The following is a 21,037-nucleotide window of genomic DNA, read 5'->3' as shown; positions in this document are numbered from 1 at the left end:
GCGCCGCGCGCACTCTCGCTCCGTGCGCGATCACGTTGTCACAAATAGAACCTGAACCGTGAATGAAAATATTGTACAGGAAGTAAACAAATCCAGAACGTTGTATCAAATAATTTACCTAAATAATAAATCCACATACCTTTTATGAATATCTACGTGATCAGTAAATTAAATAAAGGAAATATATGATTTTCACTGAAAAATGTGGATGATAACAGAACAAATGGGGGAAAATCACCTAAGAAAGGTTAAATGTAAAGACATTCTAATTTGGAAGTGGAATTTTTTTTTTTTTTTTTTTATCATGATTGATTATGTAACAGTGTCTGTTGTGCTGGGTGTTGCATTGTTAAATTGTCATCAGCTTCCTGCAGAACAAATCTACCTACATGTAAAAAATAAAGTAATCTGACTTTATATGAGTTATGAATGAATTACATATTTATTTTATTAACCCTTCAAGACTTGTAATTATTTTTGTGGCGACCTCCAAATGAATATTTCTCTAACCTTTCCAAAGTGATTTATCTCCATTTGTTATAATATTAGCCTCTGTATTTGGCATTTTTCAGTGAAAATCTGGACTTCATTGAAATCTGGAAAAATCTGGACTATGAAGCAACGTAATTCATTGATCATGTAGATGTTCATAAAAGCTCAGAGTAAATTCAAAGGTTATATTAAAAAGGGGAAAACTGAAGAAAAAAATGTCTTTTTCAGCAAAATATATCATTAATTAACACAACACAAGTATGTACATCCACCGTCAATTGTCAGACTATGTGAATTTTATTGGTGAATCATGTTCACATGAAGTCTTTGAATGTTCAAACAGGTCATATCAGAAGCTGTTGAAAAACTGAGAAAATCTATTTTACCTGATTTATTTAAATGCACTGATAGGATTAGTGATTCAAAAGTTATTAAACATTTCAGATCGGTAGATACTTTTGGTTGGTGGTGACAGTTTAGGACTTGAAGTGTTAAACTATATGAAGCCTATGAGAAAATAGAGCTGCTTTGGCACCAGTGTGCACATCTACTCCCCGTACACATTTCCAAAGGTTATGTCATACATGATAAACTTATACATAGTCTGGTCAAAAAAATTTTCAATTTCAGTAAACTCATGCAACATCACAACTTTTATTCATTTTCATTCTTTTTTTTGGACACATAACCTGAAGCAGCCCCAGATCATAACACTGCCCCCACAGGCTTGTACTGTAGGCACTAGGCATACTGAGTAATCACTACATCTGCCTCACTTCTCACCTGACATGCCCATCAGTCTAGAACTCAATCTGGACTCATCAGACCACATGACCTTTTACTACTGAAACACAGTCAGATCTTAATGCTCTAGACCAAGATGATTGTTTGGGAAATGAGAAGCTGCTCTCTGCATCAGTTATAATTAAAAGTTAAAGTTTTGTTTTATTGCTTTTTTTTCCATTATGCAACATAATTTTACATCTTGCGCTTTTCCCCATTCTTTGCCAACCATTCTTTTGTTCTCTTCCTCACTCTTGTTCTCTTGTATCACCTCTTTTTCTTTGTTTGGGCTGATTATTTCCACTCATTTTCCAAACTGATTCAGTTCCAGTTCAGGCTGTGCTGTGTTATACTTACTATGTCCACTTGTCATTTAGCTTGAATAGAAAAAAATAGACACATTTTAACCCTTTATCAGGCAAGTGACTATTTTTGGTAATTTACACAAACATTGAATACGGAGCCAATCCTGCACCTCAGTGAGGACAAGAAGCATGTTGGTTTTTATAACACTATACAGTGATTCAGAGAGATTTTATAGACATTTTGAAGCTGTAAATAGTGAAAATGAGTGATTTTTGTCAGTTTATGACCTCATAACAGTTCTTTTATTGCATGTCTGTTTTTTAGCAAGTGCTGCTCAGATGTTTTATAGCAAGAGGAGGGAGATGATGATGTTCAATAATGTACAGAGGTTGAAATTTTGAATTTCAGAGTATTTCAGTGAGTGCCCTATAAAGGGTTAAACAAGTAATAATATCATTGGGTGGGGTGGGGGGGGATATAGGTGCATGTATGCAATAGAATAGAATAGAATAGAATAGAATAGAATAGAATAGAATAGAATAGAATACACAAAAGAAGTAGCAGATATATTGAATCAAATAAAATGGCCACACTAAATTATTTAAAAGGCTGCTCGTGGTCTGGGGTTCAGTCAAGCGCCCTTTACTCAGATTTACATAAGTAAATTCCACTCTTGTCAGATGATCAGATAACATCTTGGGAAAATAGGATTAGTAAGCTTCACTACCTCAAAGGGTGTTTCTGTATAAAAGTGTGCAAGAAAACATGTATTATAAGAAAACAAATGTTGGTGTGTCATTGTGTCAGAAAGCACAAAGGCTGTCTGTGGGTATGAGCTTGGAAATACTACACTAAACAAGTATATTAAAGGTTGATAAACAAGTTTGTGTCCAACAGTAAGCTGTGGTATCTCAGTGTCTGCTTCTCTAAGTTCTCTGTCTTTCACTCTCCTCAGCGTTTCAGCTGTGTGGCTGCGAGATAAGGGGATGATCGATTTGTTTTGCAGTACAGACAGACAGTCAACCTTTCGCTGTTCAAATTTAATTACCCGCAACAAGAAGAAAAAAGATGGGAGGATATGGGAGAATGCTGTGTGTGAAATGGGAAATGGGAAAAAAGCATATCCCCTGAACATATAGGAAATGATGGATGAAGGAGAGAAATGATGTTGAAGACAGAACATTTGGTGTTTATTTTGCTGTCTGATTTCCAGCTGTTGGAACATGATTTAAGAAGTGTTTATTAAATATACTGTAATGTCTGCTGACATCTGCTGGACAGTCTGTGAACTTTTCCCACAATATGGGGTGTATGATGTATGAACTCTGATATACACACTGAAACAATTCCCTCTTGTTTTTATTTTATTGAGTATATTTTTTTGTGAGCATGTTCCCTTTGTTTCCTCTTTGGACCATCAAGCACAATGCGTCCTTCTGAGTCTTTTAATGTCTGCCTCAAGCGAAGCACGAGGTCACTTAGGATCCATTTACTGGACAGCATCCGGCAGGTTGCTATGGAAATTCATGTTACTTTGGTGACATTTCAGGTCAACAGCTAGCACATGAACACAAGCTGTCACCTCACGTATAAGGAGATCTATGAGCAGCACCACTCAATGGATTACTGGCAAAATCCGCAGTTTATCTTTTTTCAATGTGATGATGTCAGTGCATTGACAAGTCCTGGACAAGAGTAAAAATGCTTTGCAATACAAGACTGCTACTCTTTTTTTTTTTTTTTTTAAACTATGGTTTAGTGCTTTCATTAATTACAAGCAATTAAATAAGATTCACATTTTCACATTTTGCATTACAATTTATTGACTGTCCCTGTTATTAAGATAGAATGCAAATCAGTTTGCAGGACAGTAAAGCATAAAAGAGCAAAACACCAAATTAGAAATGAATGTAGGAATCATCCCTGAGGCAGAACTGGACATGCAGCACTGTGTGGCATAACATTTCTCGGGGCTAGCAGTGGAAATGTATATTCAGAGTTCTTCCTTTAAACCTGACACAAAGAGACATACATAAGTATTAAATTAAATATACTTCGACCCATAAAGACTCTGTGTTACTTTTATGTCACTCCCCAAATGAATTTTTCTCTCTATTTAAGCTTTCTTAAGTGATTTATCTACAGTTATTATAACATTATCCTGTGTTTTGCATTTTTTCCATGAAAATCAGGTATTTTCTGTTTTAATTTGCTGATGTGGATGTGCATAAAAGCTCAGATGTTGAGAGTTATTATATCAAAAACAGAAAAAAACCAAAGAAAAAGTTACTTTTTCAGCAAATATATCAACAACTGAATGTAAAATGAAGCGTCTACAACCACAGTCATTGATCAAACTCCATAAGATTCACTGGTGAATCAATGTTGTAGAGGACAATGTTGTTTCCACGTTCACTACGGAGCCTCTGAACATCCAAATAGGTCATATCTGATGACCATGAAAAGATGGCAAACTACATTTTACACCAGTTATTTACATGTATTGATCAGATTAGTGGTTCAGAAGTTATTAAACATTTTACATCAGTAGATGGTTTTGATCACCAGTTGCTGTTTGGGTCTTTATGGGTTAAGTATGAGAAGTGAATGTAGTCCTTGTGCAATAAAATCATCCCTGGTCAGTCTAATATAGGTTTACTTTACTTTGGGTTTATTTTACTGTATGTTATATTCTACTGCTGTACATGTTTAAAAATGGGCTTGATTTAAATATAATATATATTATTGTGTTGTTGCAGTGTGCATCATATACATAACTTGTACAAACTGTGTAACTCTAAAAAGTCCGATTTTCATGAGCTCAGAAAAACAGGCCTTTTTCATCTTTGTGACAATGAATTTTTAAGGGGATTTTGAACTGGTAAGACAGGAAATGAAAAACAGTCAACTAAGTCAAAAAAAGTGTCAGACAAATGTGTAAGTATACAAGCTACAAGTACCTCAACTTTATACTTTTTGTATCTTCATTAGTTTCAGCAAAGACTCACCTGAGAGAAATTCACTTTGAGAGACATGTACAAAAACTGTAAAAGAGGAATTATATTCGACAGAATACAACATCTGGTTCAACCATTTTACATATAATGACTCATGTAATTAACTCTTGCAGGGTTGTTTTGTGCTATTCAACTGATCAACACATGCATTTAACAACAGAGGATAAGTACAGAACTGTACATTATCATCGTATACAGTTATCAAATTGAATGATTGATTGCTTTTACAATATACAGACGTCATGTGGCTGTTGAGCATGAAACTTCATTTCAGATCAAAAATATGCATTAAAGCAACTGAAATAAACTGTACTTTCACCTATGGTGTAATTTGGGGCTTTGCACTGGAAAAAATCTAAATCTTACCAAATGTATTTTTCTCATTTCTAGTCAAAATATCTTATCACACTTAAACTAATACATAATCACCTAAAGAGTAACTTTTCAGTGAGATATAAGAACTTATTTTTAGACAATAGATCTTGAAAATCTTATTTCAAGAAATCTTAAAATAATTTTCACTTGTTCTATTGGCAGTTGTTTGTTTTTTTGTTTTGCTTAATTCAGGCAAAAATATCTTGTATTAATTTTTTTAAACTTGTTTTTAGAGGGGCATTTTTTCCTTTGTGTAGACATTAAAAAATACAAAACTTATTGATTGTTGTTTAAGTTACTGAAACAACTAACAATGCACTTTTAATCTACACCACTGCTCCTTACTGGCTTGTCTTATGTGCCAGTATCTCAGTTCATGTACTGCATTTCCCAGCACTGATAATCAAAAGTAAAATTCATGTTAAAGAAAGCTGAAAACCATGACAGTCAGACAAATTATTAAATTAGAACTCTTTGGAATAATTTTTCTTGTTTTCCATCACGAGATCCAAATAAGTATTTTGGCCTGATGAGAAAAAAATTCTGTCTATTCTATTCTATTCTATTCTATCTTAGATTCTGTCCAAAAAAAAGCAGCGAACAGTGGGTCTTTCTTCTATCACGCAGCTCCTCTGTGCTTCACTTAGCAGCCAAACGTTCTAAAAAATGTTGTTATTAAGGTAAACACAACCATGTGCACTGGATCAACACACCCCTGCCACACAGTGATAAAGACAGAGATTCATGTGTCTGAGATTCATGGACATTTTGATTCCACAAAAAGAAACTTCAACTATAACAATAAAGGCAACACAGCAGTTATCACAACGATAAAATTTATTGGATTTAAAGCAGAATAAAGTATTGAGACTATTGAGGAACTATAGTCATGTCTGGATGCACAAATACACACAAATGCATGTGTTAATCAGCAAACAAAATAAGAGTGCATAGGCTGGTGCGTTGGTACGGCTTTATATACAACAGAGTGTATTCTGAAAGCATGACTGTGAGTATGTGCCTTTACAGAAATGTTTTAACACAAGGTGAAGTCATATTTTCAAAGTGTTGTGGCGTTACTACAGATTGGTACAAAGGATGCAATGTGGAGAAGAGGAGGAAGGAGGAGACGAAGATGATGGACCTAGCCTCCGTCTGATGTGTGTGGTAGTGTGTGGTGCTCTGTGTGTGTGTGACCGTGCTTAGAGTGTGTATCTGAGTGGGGCAGAGGGTTGGACTGAGTCCCTCCCAGAGCGTCCGGTAAAGACGGAGAGTCCAGGCCGTTATCTGCTGGATACAGCTGCATCACTGCCCCCTCCTGGACACCTTCCTTACTGCAGGACTGGCAGCTGCAGTGGAAGATCCTCTCCACCAGCTTATCCACATGAGGAGACTCCTCGCTGCCCGGGCAGTCCAGAGTCACCTGCACACACACACACACACACACACACACACACACACACACACACGCGCACACACACACACACACAAGAGAGAGAGTCAAAGAGTTCTCAGACTCAAACTGTGTCACTGGGGATGAAACTTTCTGATCTAGGCTGACCCAAAGAGCAAAATTCAATCAAGAGTGGCATCCAAAAGGAGCAGCTGGACCTGTGAAATTCAAGGCAGGGAGGTCTGTTAAATATATGAATAAATAAAACTAAACTTTTTAGTACATTTGTCTGAGAACTTTTTGACTCTCCCTCGTACATATAGGTCCAGGCAATATATAAAGGTCAATTAATCAAGGTTTCATACTTTAGACTATATATTTTAGGATTAAGTTTATGGTTTTATTTTTACCCTTTGGCCTATGTGTTTTACCCTTTGGTCTATACTACCCTCTGTATTATTCAGCTGCTCTGACAAACTGAATTTCACCAAGTAGGGATAAATTAATTTTTATCTTCTCCTTACTGAAAATGAAAAATGCCTAAACCACAGAATTGAGATTATTCCTCTAGAAACCTTCCTTGTACAGTGGTAGAAAAATATTTTTGGACACTCCATGCATTTGTGATATATTACATGAAGAATCACTCTTAAATCACTGAACCAAGTGTTGTTCCACTCTCCAAACCCACATGCTCCCCTCTGCACGTGCTCTGTTTCATCAAGGTCAAAACTGGATGATTCAGAAAGAGATGAATATAGAAATAACAGAGGAAACACAATATGGGAAACGCAAATCTCATCCACAAACTCACTAACTTTGAGAGACTTTTGTTGGAAAAAGATTACTTTTTATTTCATAACCCCTAAACAAAAATCTAGACAAATGGGGACCCCACTGCCATGCTGGAGGTGCAGTAGACCACGGTGGACCACGCTCATATATTCTGGTCTTGTCCCCTTATCAGGCTGTTTAGGGAGGAAGTGTCCAAAACAATGTCCAAAGCACTAGGCTTTGAGGTTAATATGTCCTTTCCCACACTATACCTTGGACTTCCCCAGGAGATTTAAACAAGAGTGATTCATATTTACTAAGGATTTTTATGGCAGCCAGCAAGAAAGCTATCACGAGATCCTGGCTTTGAAAACACAGGCCTTCTGCGGACACCTTTATAAATAGTGAATCAGTTACATCACATGGAGCAGATCACTTATAATCTGAGGCTACAAAAGGATGTAGGAGAAGGACACTGGAAAAAGTGAACCCTTTTCTTAACTCAGTAACTTCAAAAACGCTACCTGCTTAAACCTGCCTAAGCAAGTGTAACTTATGTACAGACACATTTACACTGTGTGAGAATGCATATTTATTTATGTATTTATGTATCCCTGTAAGTTTTGACTCCCTGATCCTGTTTGTGTTATGTATGTTTAACCATGTTTGTAGTAAAATAAGAAATATAAAGTAAAAAAAAAAAACAAAACAAAACTGGATGTTTCAGCAAAATAATGGAACACACCCAGGGGACAACACGTTAAAACTGTCATGTAGTTTTATTTATTTATTTATTTATTTATTTTCGTGCCTGTCTGTAGCAGCCACACCTTTTGAAACACAAAAAAGATTTTTTTTTCAAATATTTCATGATAATAGTTCAGATCGCATAAAATTTTAAGGGTGTCCAGAAACATTTTTCCACTACTGTACACATATAGAGCTGGGCAATATAATGAATGAATTCAATTAATCTAGGTTTTTATTAATACTTTAGACTGTATAAATGTTTTTATTGTGTTTATAGATCTATGCATACAGTACATATAGTTTTACAGTTTTACTTTTGCTCTTTACTGTGTCAAATTTGATCGATTAGGGATCAACAAAATTTTTAACCTTAATCTTTAACTTTCTGAAAATCATGAAAAATGTCTAAATCACAAAATCCAGATTACACCTCTGGAGACGCTCCTTGTAGCCTGTTCTTGTTTGTTTCCTGTAATATATTAATTGTGAGTGTGTTTCTCTAGTCATATATGGCATATAGTTTTAGAATCCTGTCATTCTCTAATTATATTTTGTCTTCAGTTCACAAAGCCACAAAAAACTGATTCAAATCATAAGCATGGCCATCCTGGCCATGTTACCCAGTTCTACATACATATAAATATGTACGTACAAAGATATGACGTTGGTTCACATTGTACATTATTAGGAAAAGGAGCATTAATTTACCATTTTCTGAATCTTAATAATTTTCTTTGTAATATATAAAATAGGCTGTTAACTGTTGTCTAACACTTAATTTTAAGACTTTCAACATAATTTTGACCAAATTTATGACTAGATTTGGACAAATCCTCTTTTTCCTTTATCCGAGTAATATAATCAAGTAATGCAGAAAAATCTAAAAGGAAGTACAATATATGTGATCCTGTGCATACATAAGATTTACATCAGAATGAATTAGGTAATCTGTATTTTGTCAACATGTATTTAAAGAGAGTATGAAGTAAAAAGACAGCATTAGGTCCAGTGATTATCAAATATTTGCAAAATCTGAAATATGTACTTAAAACAAAAGATATTAACACATTTTGATGAAAACACATGAAAAGATGGATTCATTAATTATACATGAGATATGTAGAAAAGGCTCTTAGAATTTCACACTGAATTATTTGTGGATTTACAAGACTTGATATTTATATAAAATGGATTAAAGACATTCATGGACACTCTATAAAATAAATTATAAGATGATGATGATGGTATCTTATTGCCAGATTATGTCTTTTTGCATCTCGGCAGCTCACAGACACATCACAGAAAACTAAGACAGGAAATACAAAAAATGTTCAATATGGTAAAGTCATTCTGCCAGGCAATGCTTCCATAAAAGCCCCCTCTTTATGCTTCATTTTTTGAGATTTCATAAAACCAGGTGGCAGGTCTGTGCTTTAAATTCACATTTTTGGTGAGTATCGAGTGTGAGAAAAGGCAAAAACCGGAAAACAGTGCACAGATGTCATTCTGCATAGTGAAAGCCAAACGTCACAGTGAATGAACACAAAAAAATACTTCAGCAGATGAGAATTTTAAGCAGATTTTTGTTCAGTGGAACAATTTTAAACTTAAAAGGAGAAAAAAAAATTTTACTACTACAGTTCTGTGGAAAACAAAAGGAATTAGTTTACTCAACCCCAAAGACCTAAGGCGTCAGAGAAAATAAATTCATTGAGCAAAACAATTCTTCTACAAAACTAAAATAGCAGCATATTTGAGAGAGCTGTCCTCAATTACATGTACAAAATAAGGGAAAATGCAATTAGAATGAGCCTCAGTGTTACAAAAATCAACAGACTCCCCACACTCACAAAATGCATCTTACTGTTTGTATTATTCAGTAAAAATGATTATTCAGCAATTTTATCAAAATCTTCCACTTGTGCCAAACCAGCAGTTTGGTGGTTTTACCACAGAGAAGCATCGCCTTTCATGCAAACAGACTTTGTAATGTTCTGAGGTGAATTTTCTTTAAAGCCTTTCAAAAACAATTGTACCCACAGACATAAACAATCTCTGGTTAATTAAAAGAAAGAAGAGACTGGAGATGCACTTTCTTGACCTTTCTCACACAACCATCTGGTGGGAAAAAAATGAATCTATACAACAGCCAATGTGCACTCAGAGCAGGAGATACAATATTCTCCACTGAAACATGAGGTGACCTCACCTGTGGTCCCACCCGCCTAGCCAACCTGGCAGCTTCCCAAACTACATACACCTCACCACAAAGCCTTTGTTGTCACAAGGCTGGATTCATTCTAGCTACAGGGGACAATGAGCTGTACAAGAATATAAAATAAAGGCTCAGGCTTCATGAGAAACTACATTTATTGTGAGAGAAATGTGTTAAAACATTCTCCATTGACTGTGTGTTTGTTCAGCCCTGGCATTGTCAGTGTTCGGTGCATGCTTGCCATCTGTCCTACTGGAAACTTGTGGTTTGTATGTGAGGTTGACAAGTCAGTATTGGTGTGGGCCTGCTACATGAGCTAATGTGCAATCACTCTTACCACTTCCCACTGTGTCTGGGCTGGCATGCAGGAGTCGCAGTGAACCAGAGACTCTGTTGACTGTGGGAACGTGTTGGGGACGCTGTAACTGAAACACTGGCCCAGACAAGCTCTGCAACGAGAGACAGTAATGAGAGTGCATTATTATTTCCTTGTGCCTACAGACAGAACATGCTTGATTCAATTGCATGGCCACAGCGACCATTTCTGTGCAAAGTAAGAGCCGCTGGGAAAGGAAAGTCTGCAATCTGAACTAATTTAGCGAGCCCATGGATGAATGATGGCCTCAAGCAAAACACGCAAAATGGAGGCTTGTTATTCATAAATGTCAAGTTAACTGGGGGTTAGAAATTAAATGCTTTATACAGATGATGACAATTTGTCTTCTCTTCTCAATTAATATGAGAAGAATTCCTATAAAACTAAGCAGCTTTATTTTGACTTTATACTAGAAAATTTTGGCAGATATGAATAGTTAATTAAAAAGGTGTGTGAAAAAGCTGTGTATATCCTGAATGAATGCAAGAAAATTAACGCCCAAAATCACTCAAGTCATTTAAATGTTTTGAAGGAGAATAATGACACTTTACATGTTTTGTTCATTAAAGATCAAGCATGTAGGCTTTTCTCCGTGTAGATACATCCTCACCATCTACTCCTCTGTGTCTTTGAGCTCCACTGTTGCTGAAAATTAACATATGCTTTAAAGATTATTCAGAAATATCAACACCATTCTGATATTGTAAAAACTCACTATTCATTTCTGTTCAAATAAGCTTTGCTTAAAGTGAAAAGTGAAACAATATATTTGTGAACTATTCTCATAGATCCACCATTGAATGTGCTTTGAGCTGAGTCCCAGAGTAGAGAAATCATTAATCAGTACATACAAGGTAACTGACTGCTGAGTAGATGATTTGTGTGTATTACTGACACTAAAATTATGAACATCAGCAGCTTTTTTCAACAGTACTGCCCTCTATTTACAGAATAATGCCTCAGATTTTATTGCATATTGATTGCACTTTTCCACTAATGTGCACAGCCACTGTCTTTCATTCATTCATTTCATTACACTACTGATGTCGACATACATAGATGAAGTCTGCTCAGCATATCGTGTGATCAGTAATTAGGTATTTGAAAGTATAATGGAAGGGTTATACTGCAAGCTACTTCTCACCAAACACTAAATTTAGCCAATGGCTTCCAGCAAAATGTGAAAAGAAAAAAACAAATCTACTGTATAGTTGTACATTACCACTACAGTGTAGATCAAATGTGTTGGTATATCAGTATAACATATAATATGTAAAAGTATGTGTTTGTGAGTTCGATTATAACATGTAAAATCACAAAACAGTTGTCTTAAGTTCCCATGCTAAACTCAGACTACCTGATGTGGCCTAAATATTGAATAAGGCTTGACTCTGAGGATGCAACTCACTGACATCCAGATTTGATCTCAGCTGTAGTCAAACAGTGTCAGACAGGCAGAGCGAGACAGAGAGGGCCTTCATTCTGACCTGTTTTGAATAGAGCGAGGCTGACATCCCGTGTGCCCGACTATCTGTGTGATGTTCTTGGCTTCGCACCAGGCGCTTTTGTCAGGGAACAGTGCCAGGCGGTTGATGTGTGCAGGCGCTGCCGCTGAATACAGTGCAAACAGTGCGCAGCAAATCTGAATCCTCTGCCACATGACTGCACCTAAAGGAGCAGAAAATCACAGCATGTTACCGCTCTGTTAACCTTGGGCCAGACACACACACACACACACACACACACACAACACACAACACCCAACAGAGCTTTGACTTCTTTTCTTGAATGTTTAGATACTATGTGGCTCTAAATCTGACAAAAAAAAAATATTTTGCATATCCTTTCAGATGTGGAGAGACAACATCCTGGTGATTAACCATATGGAGTCCATGTGTCTCTTTTTTATCCAGTTAGCATGGAGTCATTTGAATACAGGATGAAATACACAGTGAGAACTTAGAGGACAAATGTGTGCTCCATACACCTAAACACCGAGGCTTCCCTGTGATGTTTCGTCCTCTACTTTAAAAATACCTCGACGAGTCACGTCATTTACAACCTACAAAATCCTTTTCTCCTGCTGCTTATAAAAAAGTGAAAAGCCTGGTGCTCACCCACGTCGTCTACTTAACGCACTTTTCAACACTTTTCCATATGGATCAGATAGAAGACAGTTTCAGCATATTTTGGACAACATACTTGAATTATTTCAATATTTAAAGGACGCCGACCGTAAACGCATCATCATAATAATAATAAATACCACGTTACAAACTGAAGATGTTTCTATAGTAACGCGTTACAACGTTAATTACATTCAGTTTCAATGCAAATGTGTGGTGATTTATTGACAAGAAAAATAGCTGTTTAAAAATAACTGCATGAAATTCAAAAGCAAAACAGTGTGGCATTTTTTTAAACATTTATTCCAACTGTTAGTTTCCATAGTGTTTTCTCTCATTCGTTACTAACGTTAGCGTTACACCTATCACTATCAGATTAACAGCTCAGACGGTCTCCTTTTACACCATTAGTTCAGATAAAGCAACATTTTTAACAGTTTTATTTTAGGTAAATAGTAAATAATTCCACTAACATCGAAAGGTAAGAGGTTTAACCGTAATTAACAAGTGGAGCTAGCTAACTGTAGATAAGTTAGAAAAGTAGTTAACGCTAGCAAAAACTCCAATTAGCATAAAAGTGTGGTGATATCTGCACTGTATACACGGCTAATAAGTAGGTAGGAAACCTCTGCCTTAACAGTGGCCTTAGTTGAGACACTCACCGACCCCGGGGTACAGCCGGTTGAGTACTGCGCAACGTCCCGCTGAGCTGAGCCCCCTCACCGAAACCTGGACACGGGGCTCCGACAACCGGAGGATGCGGCTGTCCGACTGCTACCACCGTGCACTGATAATTACAGGAAAAAGTGAGTAGTCTGAGAGCGGTGAGTGAACATCCGAGCCCGGTCTGTCATAAAACAGTTACATCATCCGGAAAGAACAGAACCATCCGTCCTGCGGGGAAGGATGGGGGAGATGTGGGATCGGTTTGACTTATGAGCGCTATCTCCTCTCCCAGTCCATCAGCCCAGACCGGCCCTCCCCTTTGTTCTCCTCCCGTCCAGTGTTAAATTCCCGTGTAACTCCGCTCAAAAACACTTTCCAAGCTGTTGTCTTTTGTTGTAAAACTCTGGAGCAGGGGCTGGCGCGGTTCAGCCCTCAGACAGGGGTCCTGCTGTGCTGATTCTGGACGAAAGAAAAACCAAGAGGGAGGGAAAGAGCTGCTGGAAGGTTTCAGATGTTTCCCTAAGTGAGTGAGCGCACATCAGATTTACTGAGCAAAAATGAAAATATAACAAGACACATATATGCAGGCTTTATTTACAGCCTTGCATCAACTTTCCACTTGCATGTGGGATTTGGAGATTTTGGGATAGATATGAAATGTGAAAAATGAATACCACAATAGCCTATAATAATGCAATATAACTGCAAAACAGATGTGATTGTGATCCGTTTGGTTTAATGATTTCCTTCCATAGGCTCCTATAAAGTGAACCCAGTGAGCTGTAATGAAATGAATAACAGCCTGTTTAACTGAGCTCACGGCAACTAGATCTGATTCACTGCTGCTGTCATCAGTGTCATATCCCATTCACAACTACTGACAGTGGTCAGCTATTGCCTCCATAGACTCCAGCACAGGGGTGTCAAACTTATTTTAGTTCAGGGGCCACATTCAGCCTAATATGATCTAAAATGGGCCGGACCAGTAAAATGATATAAATAATAGGATAAGAACTTATAAATAATGTCAACTCCAAAGTTTTCTCTATGTTTTTGAGGGAAAAAAATAAAATTCCATTATGAAAATGTTTACACCTATGAACCGTACTTTAATATAACATGAACAGATATGAACAACCTGAAAATTCTTAAGAAAAAAAGTGCAATGTTAACAATATTACACCTTAGTTTATCATTTATACATGTGCATCACAACTTAAAGATTTAGTAACAGGCAGAATTTTGTATAAAATTCCACATACTTCTCTTAAGACATTTCAAATTGCTCCTATTTGTTCAGGTTTTTCACTTTTTTTTTTGTAAAAGGATAGTCTGTAAATGAAAACATTTTTGTATAATTTTACTTTTTTTTTTTTTTACACTAAACCAAAGAGGAAAATTTGCTGTTTTCATTATGTATAGGTTATTATGATAATATTTTACCAGTCTGACCCACTTTAGATTGAATTGACCTAACATAATTTTAACATCCTTGATTATTAATATCTTCATTGTAATTTTTGTATTTCACCAATTCATCCTAGGGGCCAGATTTGGACCCCGGGCCGCATGTTTGACATCTGTGCTCTAGGATAAAAAAGTAAATGTACACATGACCTACAGAGAATCCAGATTAGACTATTCAGATATCACTAGTAGAAGCATTTAGTTGGTTGAACTTCCAAAACTATTACATTATCATATTAGTATATTGAGCCTGGTCTAATAGGTGCTAAGAATCTTGCAAGGACACAGTAATTTAACAAGTATGATCAGAAGTGGAATGAATCACCCAAAGACTGTAATTTAATGGGTGCTTCTAGTTCCTCATTAAGATAAATACGTGGGGAAAACCCTCTTGAATCAGCTGAAAATGGTTAATATTTTCTGAGTTCATGAAAGGTTGACTTTTTACAGATATGTGGTTCTCACAGGATAGTGATACAATTCTGGAGATGAATCCACACAATGCAGTATATAAAGTAGTTCAAGCGAGATCAGCAGGCAATAAAAAGCAATATATAAATTAATGTAGCAGTCAAAATGAATCTAAAACTCTGAGAAGGAACATTTTACAGCTTAAAGACAACTTTTAATTGTCATATTTGCTGATAATACATACATACTTTTACTTTAAGTAAATGGAGCCTATACTAGAGTATTTCACTCCAAAATATAGAGAAATAAAAGTACAAAAAAGCTTAAATCATGTATTGCAGTCCCTCAAATATGTTCATCAGTGCTTCAGGTTATTTGACTCCATTGGCTCATTCAGATTTTATAGCAACATTAACACACAGCAGTTTCAAACAGCTCTGCATGTCTAGTCTTACACGATCACTTCTTAAACGTAGCGTTATTAGAAGGGTAATTATGATTCATTGTGAAGACTTTTCAGACAGGCACAGACAGGTGTAGCCGATGGGTACTGGCTGCCCAAGTTATATCTCAGCTCCGTCAGACGTCCACACATGTAATACCTGCACTTCACCCATGCTCGCAGGTGTTCAGTCTGGCTTGTGTCCATAAGCACCCCCATCTGTTTCACACTTCACTTGCAAAGAAATATTTTAATGGACAGGGACGAGAGACGTGGCTTAATTTTTGACAGGGTTATTCTGCGGCTGATGCATTGCAGTACAGCGGTGCAGAGAAAACAGGCCTTTGAAGACTCTGGAATGAGTTGAATTGTATTGTTTGCAGGAATGTATGTGCTTACATGGCTGGGAAAACTGTTAACTGTGACGGCAAGGAAAATATAAGCATGCATGTGTTTGATAGTGGGAGTGCATGTGCTAATGTGTCCTTTGATGTACAAGTCCACAAAGTATGTTATGTTCAGACGTGCAAAGTGCAGAACTCACCTGTTAGTAATAAGACCGAGCTCCAGTCCAGAAATGGCATTCTTCTGCATTCCTTGGATTCTGCTTCACCGGGGGGCTGGATAAACGTGCACACACTCACACTAGCAATTCCTCTTCTCTCCTCGTACGCTCGTGGTCATGCTAAACACACATACTGTAGGTGATCAATCACACTCATAACACTCTTGGCAAACAGACACATGGCCAATGAATACAAAGTGTAAATGATTCCTCTTGAAACAGACGTCTCCTGCTCGGCTTCTGTGATGAAAACAGTCTCGGTCACAGCAAGCACACACACAAATTTTCCAACACACACAAATTATACTCAGACTACAAAGAATGGTATGAAGGTTGCAATGAGTTATGTAGGATTAAGACATCAACCAGGAGGAGACCAGGATGAGCTGCTTTAAAAGCATATTCCAGAAGAATATATCTGAAAAACACCATTTTATTTTTTTACATTCATATTCAACACTCATGTTATTCTTCTGACTCTTTTCTTCTTCCATCATTCTGTGCAACTTTTCATCCTCCCACTCTGTAACAGGGCTGCAGATGCTGAACCTGGCCCTCATTCCAAAACAGCAGGAGTTCGGGTCTCCAAGCTCATTAACACACAAAATTACCTCCCACCCCCAAACCACATTTCATTCTTCTCAGATATGCACACAAAAAACAGAGAGAGTGGGAGAAAGTTTCCCATAATCACTTTATTAAATATACATCCACAGCCCTTCGCTGAACACAATGTGGACATTTTATGGACGTTAAAGCTGTTACAGGAATGAGCAGCACGATAACAATGACAACAAAAACGAATGAGGGACTTGTGACTTTCTGGCGTCCTTTTCTACTGGTCCTGAAAGTGAACACACATAAAGAGTTTAGTTTCACGTGTTAGTGTGTCATCGGCCTCTTACAAACCACATATTTTAACCTCAGGCCTCACCTTAATCATACGTCCATGAATCAGGTGTGGTGATCTGAAGTCATGCTGGCAGTTGGCATATCCCATGCCCAGCCCCAAACCTGAACTGAATGCAACAGGCCATGTACGTTCTGGGAAAGAAAACCATTCGTCCAACAAGTATTACTTTAAAGTAGTCCAAACAGACAATTTCTTTAGGCATGATACATACTTTTAAAGAAGAGGACGGAGATCAGAAATCCCACACCAAGGCCAGTTACTGCAAACAAGAACAAAAAAAAATAATGAGAGGTTTTGTTTGACTACAAATTTAAATCATTGGATTTCAGAGCTGAGGTAATGGGATCGTGTCATATCCAAGTCAAAACCTGACTGGCAAAGATGTACATTTTTTGCAATGATGTCAGTGGGGGTGCGCTATTGTGGTTGACGCAAGAGTTGGTAAACAGTGCTAGTTAGCAAGACATTCCTCATTAGGAGCAGAGAGTGTGAGAAAAAGCAGCAAGAGCACAAACATCCAAGACAGAAATGAAAATGTTAAAGGGGTGTAAGAGAGGGGAAACTGAGCTGAAGGGAGATGACAGTGTCCATGAGGCAGATGGCGACTCAGGCTGTATGACAATGAGTGCTCACGGACATAACTGATGTCTTAAAGGGTCAGTTTTGTTTGGCAGAGGTTTAGTCAGTGGCACAGAAGCTGCAAGAGCTGTGGAAGGTTTGGTAGAAGCGCTTAGGCCAGAGCGTGATCTTGCGAAGGAATGTGTTTGTGCGCTTTAACTTCACCTCGCTGCAGGCCACACCACACCCAACAGCAGGCCAGCCAGCACAGAAAACACATAAAAAACACAGCCATTTGGGCCCCTCCGACTCTTAATTGGATTCAGAGAGCTATGCAGCATGACCGATTTGCCTGAACCAGAACCCTCAGACTCTTCTCTTCTATACAACTTACAAATGTCAGACAAGACCACAAAAAGATCCCTCAGATCCTCATTATCAGCACAGATCAACAAAAAAAAATCATTGTCCTCTCTGTCTACTTCCAGCAAAGGTTTAGTTAAATTTTCTTTGTCTATAGGAGCCTTATTCTTTCTTTGCTCTTGAGCCAGAACATTTCTGAAACCTCTGATTTTCTACAGACAGTATTACAGTAAAAGCACTGGCAAAATATGAGGGTAGATCATCATCTCCTTTTGGCTTCTTTTCTCTTTGTCTGGACATCAAGGGGGATAGATTATAAGAAAAACATTTGCACTGGAGTACAATGAAATGTATTAACCCAGAGGCCAGAAATTACTCTGTAGACTTTGAATGCCTGTTGCATGTTTGTTATTGCAACTCTTCTCTGGTAAATGGTATCAATCAGCCATCAATTTCAATCATAGTGAAGCTAAAATGACCCCTCAGGTTATATAACCCAGTCCACACTGCAACTTCAACATACTCGCACATTTTTGTTGAACATTTGTTCTGTGTATTTGATGGAGCCACTGTTCAGCATTTGCAGAGCTTAAATATAATAAATCATACTCTCAAACATTACCAGGTGACAGTCAGTTCTGTGTAAGTGAAAAGAGATGCAGATGCACATTTTACTGAGAAACAAGCCTGCCTTGAACTGTGTCTTTCAAAAGACATCATTCTCACTTGATTATTCACAATGCAGCAGTAAAACTCAGGTTTCACGTATTTCACCCAAAATGTGTTATTTAATTAAAAACAACATATTTTGGGTTATTTATACACATCTTCACTTTGTCTCTGCCCTTCCCTCTTATTTGCCGACAAGGCATAGACAATAAATTACATGTACATTTTCAAAGTAAATACTTAATTATTTATTACAGTTTTTACCATCAACACCACTGTCATGAACGGAAACAAATGAGGCTGTAGCGAAGCGAAGTCTGTTCTATTAACTGGTTCCTCAAATTAAATTCCATGTTTCCAAAAATATTTTTGTTTCCCGTGACAAAGAGGATGTTGCTGATTTATTATTTCCTGCCATCAGTTAGCATACTTTTGATTTTATTCCACTTTTAGGGCTATTTAGCTACAATAAAACTACTTTTCAGTGTCAGTTTGTATTATAATTATCTCCAAAACTTGTACATAAATCCTGTTCTTAAAGTTATAAAGTAGTGTATGGCACTAAATGCCTCAAAGCAAATTATTTATGGATGATGAAATACTTACACATACACACACATAATGCTAAGCAAATTAGACAAAGGATATCTTCCAAGATGTCAATTTACTTTTTTTCCAACTGCATAAAACTGAAATGAAAAAAGAATGTTTTTCACTAACAGCTGAGCATATGCTCCAGAGAGTCTTAGCTTTAAGAACTTCCACAATGCAGATGTTTTTTCTCCCAGCAGGAAACATATTTTAACGTGCCAAAGCTGACATCACCAAGTATCTTTTGGAAAAGACTGGTTGCCACTCAAAGTGTTTGAGTGCTGCACCAGTGCTGATCCAAATACTGCAGATAAACTCAACACGAAACAACATCCACCATTAAGATATCAGTGACCTGCCAAGCCGACATCTGCTCTGACTGGATTATACATCAAAATTAACGAAATAATAAGGCCTTGTGAAAATATTCACAGTGTTACAAGTTAACTTCAGCAATAACATCATACTTGCAAGATGGAAAGACCCTAGTGGTGTCTCATTATTTACCACTGACTTTGTAATTAATATAATCATTATCTATGCATCTAATGCCTACACTTATTTAATCTTTTGGCCACTTTTATTGTCAGTACGTGGCCAAACAAATCTAAATATTCTTCACTCCAATTTAACTCCTTTCCTCACCACCAAATACTGCAAAAATACTCCTGTCATTCTCATGGATTTATCAGTATTTGCATGTAATTATCCATCACAAGCAACACAAAACTGATGATTACTGTGGGTTTACAACATTAGTTTATCTCCTGACCTCTAAAGTAACCAGTATCTGCCTATGAAAAACACTATTTTTAGAGGGACACATGAATATTAAGCCAGAACCATATACTCAATATAGTGACTTAAGATGCACAGAATATGGAAAAATAAGATGCCAGAAAAGTTCAAAGCAGGGGTGAGAATAGAGAACTGAAGTACACAAAACTGTCATTTAGGGCTGTGTTATTATACCCACCACCCCTCCCAACACGCACTTTATTCACTCTGTTAAGTCTCTTAATCAAAGCAGAGACACTTCCCAAGCCTTGTGGGGACATGTGGCCATTTACTAATAGGTTTCATTATATTAAATAAAACACATGTTTTCATTCACGGGGCAGATGGGTCTTAGTTCAGTTGACCTCAGAGTAGTGTACCGGCATGGTCACATAACTCTCCCAAAGAAAATGAAAGGTCCCGGTCCAACTCTGGCCCATAGCACAACTTGTTTGAAAGTGTCATATATTAGAGTCTGCTTGAATTCATGCTAAAATGATTGAATAACAAACACGGCTGACATTAACCTGTTTTCACGCCGGTATCAGCGAGGCATCGGTCCCACTTCCGTCCGTACTCTTCCGCCATGTTTTCAGCTGTCAGGAAACACCGCTAAGTATCGCGAGATATGTCTTAAATCACGTGACAACACAATATACAGTAATATACAGTACAGTAATAGTTACACGTTAATTGTGCTTTAAAGCGCGTAAAACCAGTCCTTTTCTTTCATTTTTTATCATACAAACAAAAATATGAATACTATTTGAGTTTTAAAGCATATTTCACATATCTTTCTTTTTTTGGAGGTGAGACAGATACTCAGCTGCAAATAATTTTTACAACTTCTCCAAGTAAGCCACACAGTTCACGCTGCTGGTGGAGGTGTCCACCCTCCCGTCTCCATACTATTTATGCACAGGAAATGATTAACACAAAGGCGGTGCTATATTATACATCAGATACAGAACAGAACAGCCAGTTAATGCCATGGGCAGTAATCAAAAG

The 21,037-nt window shown here is 37.2% G+C and overlaps 2 protein-coding genes across 3 annotated transcripts; both read right to left on the bottom strand.

Annotated features, from left to right (window-relative positions):
- Positions 1-5,792: 5,792 nt before the first annotated feature.
- On the bottom strand, positions 5,793-13,740 carry nbl1 (NBL1, DAN family BMP antagonist). Of its 2 annotated transcripts, none has more exons than XM_030133386.1 (4): positions 13,260-13,740; positions 11,969-12,150; positions 10,443-10,554; positions 5,793-6,396 (listed from the first exon to the last, which is right to left on the bottom strand). In XM_030133386.1, the coding sequence occupies exons 2-4, from the start codon at positions 12,139-12,141 to the stop codon at positions 6,118-6,120; spliced, it is 564 nt and encodes a 187-aa protein (XP_029989246.1). In that variant the 5' UTR covers positions 12,142-12,150; positions 13,260-13,740; the 3' UTR covers positions 5,793-6,117. The 2 variants fall into 2 exon arrangements, with proteins under 2 accessions (XP_029989246.1, XP_029989245.1); XM_030133385.1 differs by having other exon boundaries at positions 11,969-12,149; positions 13,270-13,739.
- Positions 13,741-16,833: 3,093 nt separating this feature from the next.
- Positions 16,834-20,653, bottom strand: LOC115418871 (MICOS complex subunit Mic10). The gene is made up of 4 exons (XM_030133401.1): positions 20,557-20,653; positions 17,283-17,330; positions 17,093-17,202; positions 16,834-17,002 (listed from the first exon to the last, which is right to left on the bottom strand). Exons 1-4 carry the CDS (start codon positions 20,615-20,617, stop codon positions 16,994-16,996), a joined length of 228 nt encoding a protein of 75 aa, XP_029989261.1. The 5' UTR covers positions 20,618-20,653; the 3' UTR covers positions 16,834-16,993.
- Positions 20,654-21,037: the final 384 nt, after the last annotated feature.

The sequence above is a fragment of the Sphaeramia orbicularis genome, chromosome 5, assembly GCF_902148855.1.
Source record: "Sphaeramia orbicularis chromosome 5, fSphaOr1.1, whole genome shotgun sequence".
Lineage (NCBI taxonomy): Eukaryota > Metazoa > Chordata > Actinopteri > Kurtiformes > Apogonidae > Sphaeramia > Sphaeramia orbicularis.
Note: the sequence above shows the minus strand (reverse complement) of the source record. Positions and strands in the feature narration are given on the sequence as shown.

What these genes read in the sequence shown, in the direction of transcription:
- nbl1 (XM_030133386.1), bottom strand. Translation starts at nt 12,141, where the DNA reads ATGTGGCAGAGGATTCAGATTTGCTGCGCACTGTTTGCACTGTATTCA. An exon ending in CCTCGCTCTATTCAAAACAG is followed by an intron (nt 10,555 to 11,968) that starts GTCAGAATGAAG and finishes CTCTCGTTGCAG; the next exon opens with AGCTTGTCTGGGCCAGTGTT. An exon ending in CCCAGACACAGTGGGAAGTG is followed by an intron (nt 6,397 to 10,442) that starts GTAAGAGTGATT and finishes GTGTGTGTGCAG; the next exon opens with GTGACTCTGGACTGCCCGGG.
- LOC115418871 (XM_030133401.1), bottom strand. Translation starts at nt 20,617, where the DNA reads ATGGCGGAAGAGTACGGACGGAAGTGGGACCGATGCCTCGCTGATACC. An exon ending in TGATACCGGCGTGAAAACAG is followed by an intron (nt 17,331 to 20,556) that starts GTTAATGTCAGC and finishes TCTTGTTTGCAG; the next exon opens with TAACTGGCCTTGGTGTGGGA. An exon ending in CTCCGTCCTCTTCTTTAAAA is followed by an intron (nt 17,203 to 17,282) that starts GTATGTATCATG and finishes TTTCTTTCCCAG; the next exon opens with AACGTACATGGCCTGTTGCA.